This window comes from Pipistrellus hanaki (assembly GCF_964339955.1).
Source record: "Pipistrellus hanaki genome assembly, chromosome: 7".
NCBI classification, from domain to species: Eukaryota; Metazoa; Chordata; class Mammalia; order Chiroptera; family Vespertilionidae; genus Pipistrellus; species Pipistrellus hanaki.
Window position 1 is genome coordinate 21605760 of NC_140509.1, and position 6000 is coordinate 21611759.

General features: G+C 34.1%; 1 protein-coding gene across 1 annotated transcript in view; it reads left to right on the forward strand.

The window, feature by feature from the left end:
* Positions 1-3773, forward strand: part of GFRAL (GDNF family receptor alpha like) — a gene marked incomplete at both ends in the record, with an annotated part of 49914 nt that extends 46141 nt beyond the window's left edge. The window contains 3 exon segments of the mRNA XM_084890474.1: positions 1111-1206; positions 1293-1365; positions 3701-3773. Coding sequence (XP_084746600.1) covers positions 1111-1206; positions 1293-1365; positions 3701-3773 — 242 coding nt within the window.
* Between the last annotated feature and the right edge of the window lie 2227 nt (positions 3774-6000).

Sequence of the window (6000 nt, forward strand, 5' to 3'; positions counted from 1 at the left end):
ATCTCATCTCCCTTTCTGCTCAGAGCCTACCTTCACTAGTTGTCATGGAACATACCGTGTTTCCCCGAAAATAAGACATCCCCTGAAAATAAGACTTAGCGCAACTTTGGGAGAAAAAATTAATATAAGACACTGTCTTATTTTTGGGGAAACAGAGTACTATCCTGCTACTTGATACACTCATTTCTGCAAAAAAAACTATCTACTCATACTTGGACTTCCAGGTCTCAAAATGCACAAAGCATGTACGACAGATGATAGCAAAACCTCTTGCAAGGGAAGGCTTTATGTTAATTTTTTATTCATCAAAACTCATCTGGATCGTCATTATCATCATCAAAGAAATTGGATTATTGGGTTATTGGTATATGTGGCAGTTTTTGTGTTGAACTGACTCAAGATTAGAGATGATTTCACTTCGAAGTTATTAATAAAAGTCATCTAAAATAGCTTTAGCAATCAATTTTAAGGATTGCATCTTTTCATCTTTGGTTTTGTGAAGTGAGGTAAAAATGTGTTTTGCAAAGCATGGCCATGAAGACGGGGGTCACGGAGTGGCCAAGAGGTGCCCTTCAGTGAGTAGGAAATAGGTAATAATAGAAATGAAAGGGGTTAAAAAATAGAAACAGAATAATGGAAATAAGTCAAGCTAGATATTAAAATATCGGAGTAGAGAATTGAACAGGGTGATTAGTTTAAGGGCTCTTGAAAGAATTCATAAATACACTGGGTCTTAGAGAAATAAGATATCATTAAAAGTACATTAAAATCATAACTCATGTAAAGAGGGAATATTTTTCAACATCCCAATGGTAGCCTAAAGTTACTGTCTCCCCCCCGCCGCCCCCGTTTACATATATAACTATCTTATAAAATGTGATTTTTTTTTCTAATTATGCCTTGAAAAGTTTTTTGTAAGGAAATTATCTGATTCAAAGATGAAAAAAGCTGTTAAAATTTAAGAAACACTTAACCTAATCTATTATATTTTACTAAATAGTAACATAGAAATAAGTTGCTGCCTTATAATATAAAGCAAATTACAACCCATGGGATAAAAATAACGCTTTTCCTTTATGCTTTAATCTCATTTTCATTACTTTCTTTCAGATTATTCAGCTCTGTCTAATGTCAAAGGCATTGCATTACAAAAGAGAAAACAAACAAAGGAAATAACGCTAAATGGATTTCATTCCCCCTCCAAGGGTCAGTTAAACATCAAACCTCTGTACTATTTTTTATTATTTATTCTCTGTAGAAATCCAGTAATTTTCCTTTAATCTTGTTTCTAGGAGAAGTGATTTATGCCGTCATGTGCATGACAGTCACCTGTGGAATCCTTCTCGTGGTTTTGTGCAAGCTGAGGTAACTGAATACAACTCAGAAAGGAAGGGCTGGAAGCGAACCAGCCCTGTTAAAACACACTTCACCATGGCAGAGCTCACCCAGGGCCCGAGAATGAAAGTTTCTCCATTAAGACCTACTAAATCAACATTTAATGTGGGCTGGGCCCATGGAAACACTACTCTCAGTCATCATACGTAAGGGAAATGTGATCATAAGGGAATGTTTTACCTTGCATTTTACAAACGCATATGTATTGTTCCCCCATTTAAAGTGGTATCAGTCTTTCCCTGGTTTTCTTATGAAATAGAAATTGAACTTTGCTGCTTTCCTGCTTCACATCACTTGCAGGATTAATCAGCTTACATAAATGGACCTATTGTGTACTTCAAAACAGTTTATATTTATCTAAGGATGTCCTCTTCAGTCACATTTCTTACATGCTAATGAATGTTATGCATGTTTTAATATGCATACATCCAGGCCTGTATAATTGGAGGCCTCACAGGGTACCGTTAGGAAGACATTACTTCTGACTGACATTTGAATTCAAATCCTTTTTCTTGGCTGCCTTTGTTGCTCAAATGCAGTAATGATTCCGGAGGCATGTGAGATTAAAGATAAAGGGTCACAGCTGTCTCTGGATTTCTAAATATCTAGGGTTTAAAAATCTTCAGTTTATTGAACCACTCGCAAATAGATATAAATTGGTGTGCAGTTGATTACTTTAATTAAAAAATAACCTCATATTTAAATATTATTGATGTTGATTTCCTAATTCATATACCTATGTATATCATTTTTTATAATTTGAGTATCATAAATGTTAATGAAGAAATTATATATATATATGTGTATGTGTGTAAACAAACATAGAATAAATACATGGATCAGTAAAATTAGGGCTAGCAATCAGCGAGACAATGGGCATCTCTCATTTCATGACACCCAGAGGGGGAGACAGTGAACTGTGCCTTGCATGTACATACGTTGCTCCTCCAGAAACCTCGGACTTCTAGTGCTTCACATAATAGCAGATAAAATGAAAGTGGGAAGGAATGTGGCTATACCAAGGGGCAGGCCCATGAAGAGTATATGTTTTGCCTATGGACATTTGATGATATTTATTTTTAACAGCAATGCCAGCTAAACATGTCCACCTAATTAATCCACCTTCTCTAAACATTTAATTTGATGCTTAACAATTCCAGTACCAAAACAAACTGCTTTCCTCCAATGCCTTAAAAGTCGTGTTAGTATGAGCAGATATTCCTTGGATTCTAAGGTAAGTTTAAAGGCCAAATAATTAGAGTCAGTTTCAAAGGGAAAATAGAATTGGGAATTTATTCAACTTTCCTTTATGTGGTTTAAAATAATTGAGAGCACTGTTCAGACACTGGGCCTTCCTAGATAGTCCATCACAGACATATTGTTGATTCTCTAGCACAAACGGTTCTCTAGCAAAACTCTTACTATAATGGTCCTCAATCTTTATTTTTTAGCCTCACATATAATGTATCAAGTTCACATCTGCCACACAGGCCCATGGGTTTTCACAGATTACTGTTGTGCCACAGATAAATAAGGTGATGGCCACTTAAAATTCCCTGTGTATCAGCTGTAACTTTATCTCTTTTCTTGCCTACATAAATAGGCATATCCCTGTACTGCATGGCAATGGCAGTAAAGTGTGATAGACAAAAATCTTAATGTACTCCAATATGTACTTTAAAGCAACTCATTCATATTGTTAAGTATATTACATTTAGTTACAAATTATTTTCCTTACGAGTTAAAATTGATTCCTGCCTATAATCTGAAAGCTCCACATTCTGGGTCAAGAAAATGATAAAAGTAAAAGCCATCATAGCAAGGAAGAATGAAGTAAAACAAAGCATCATTAACAACCAAACCTGTGTTACCGCACATCTGCAGATAAATAAGGCTTTCTCAGTGAAAGAAGGCTGAGTGCCATTCACCTGGTAGTCACATCTCATCCACGTGAATACCTTTCCACAGCAGAGATTAACATTGTTGCATTTGCTTCATGTTTTGCTAAATTAAAATAGGCCTAATTCTTCAAAGAAATTTGCAGAGAACCCAATAATTTAAACCACAAATATGTGAGAAAAGAAACTTCTCTCTTTCTTTTTGCAAGTGATTACTTGTAAATCATAGTTCAATGCATGAGACCTCTTAGAAAGATCATAGAACCTTCTACTATTGGGTCTTACAGTCAGGAAGTTGATTCGTTTTTCCCTCCAGGCACAGAATCCACCCAAAAAAGTAAGCACACATACATTTGTAAAATCCTTAAATTGGCATATTATTAACTTTTGCTTTTACTTTTATGTAGAACCTTCAGAATATCAACTCAAACCAGAGATCCATCACCAAGCCAAATCCCTGGAGGACTCATGGTTCATTAAGAATCTGGGACCATTAACAATCACTTCCTTTCAAGCAAATCTTTCTAGCCAGCCAACAGAATATCCTGTTCATCATCAATAAAGAAAATGTTGAGAAGGATCTAAAAACATTTTATTATTAAGGATAATAATGTAAGGTATAATAATATGACAGGTGTTCAATTTATTTTTTCTTTAGAAATTATTAACTATAAATAAACAGTGGTATCTTTTATGAGGTCAATACAGAATTATAGAATTGCCCTTGAAGGCAAAAAGTGTTAGCTTAAATTACAGTCTACGTGATTTATTGTGTGATAAATTTGAATCTACAAAATGGTAATTAGTTATGTCATATATGACATGGTAATTAGCTGTCAAAATATGACATGGCTAGCAGGCTTTTTTTCCTGATCAATTTAAAAAATTCCCATTAACTTGCCTAAAAAATGCTAATAAAATATCTAATATGTTTTTATTTGTATATCTTAATACAAATTAGATAAATTATTAGCATTGACTTTAAATTCCTAAGGATATTTATTTAGATGACTAGTCTTAAAAATTGAAAGTGGTATCTTGGGTGTTTAAAATATAATACTATTGAACTTTCTAATTTAATGTTTATATTTTTTATTCATAAAGCTGTAAAGCAACTAATTGTTTTAAACACCTGTGCATCTTAATAATATATTTTATTTTTGAATTTAATTTTTTCTATGCTAATTATGAACTTCTGCAATAACAAGGTAACATGATACTTGTTACTTTATTGTTTCCAAATTGTGACTTTTGGCTTGGTTTGACATGAGAGTATAATTGTGATAAAAAATGGAAAATATGTTTATTACGTCCTTGATGCATATACACTTTCTGACTGCAATCATATTGGATCCATTTATAAGAATAAATTATGTATTGTCTGTGTGTGTTTTTTATCAACAGAGGCAAGATATTTAATAACCCATCCATACAAATATTGGGTCGGCAGCTAAGTAATTGCGGATTTTTTAAAGAAAATCAAAGACAATTTTTTCATGGAACTAAATAACTTTATTCTTTAATGCATTGCCCATTTTGATCAATGACCTTTTGCCATCTTTCAGGCAGCATCATAATCCCACGTTCAAAAAACTTCTGGTTTTTATTAGCAAAAAACTGAATCAGGTACGATTTGACATCATCATCATTATTGAAATTTTTACCATTCAAGGAGTTTTGTAAAGATCGAAACAAAAAGTAATCAGATGGTGCAAGGTCAGGACTATATGGTGGATGTGGCAAAACATCCCAACCAAGCTCCATTAATTTTTGCCGAGTGACCAAAGATGTGTGTGGCCTTGCATTGTCATGATGGAATACAACACCTTTTCGATTTGTCAATTCGGGCCACTTTTCTTCAACTGCATTGTTTAATTTCGTTAGTTGTTCAATGTAGACATCAGAATTGATCGTTCGGTTGGGTGGTAAGAGTTCAAAGTAGACAATTCCTTTGTAATCCCACCAAACTGATAACAAAACCTTCTTTTGATGAATATCAGCTTTTGATGTTGTTTGAGTTGGTTCACCTGGCCTGCTCCACGATCTTTTCCGCTTGATATTGTTGTAAACAACCCATTTTTCATCGCCAGTTATCAGTCGTTTTAAAAATGGATCATTTTCATTACGTTTCTTTAGCAAATCGCAGCTGCTAATGCGTTGCGTTAACTGTGATTCTTTCAGTTCGTGAGGAACCCATGTATCGAGTTTTTGAACATAGCCAAGTTGTTTTAAGTGATTTTCAATGCATGTATGTGATACATGAAGCTTCTCTGCAATCTCACGTGTTGTACTGTGACAGTCCGAATTGATTATTGCTTTGATTAGGGCGTCATCAACTTCAACTGGACGACCAGAGCGTCTTTCATCTTTGAGTGAAAAATCACCAGAACGAAATTTGGCAAACCAATTTTGACACTGCCGTTCTTTTAAGGCTTCGTCACCATAAACAGCACATAACTTTTTATGAGCTTGTGATGCGTTTTTCCCTTGCGGAAATAAAAAAGCAAAATATGACGAAAATGTTCCTTTTGATTTTCCATTTTTCAACGAACGCCAAACAAAAACTACAAAACAGATCAAAAAACTTTTTTTACTGATTAACAGCTGAATAGCCAACTATCAAATACAAAATGTGTTTTACATTTGTACTACGTCTGCAAACCTAAAAATTCAACTGAAGCCATATATGTGTGAAACCCGCAATTAC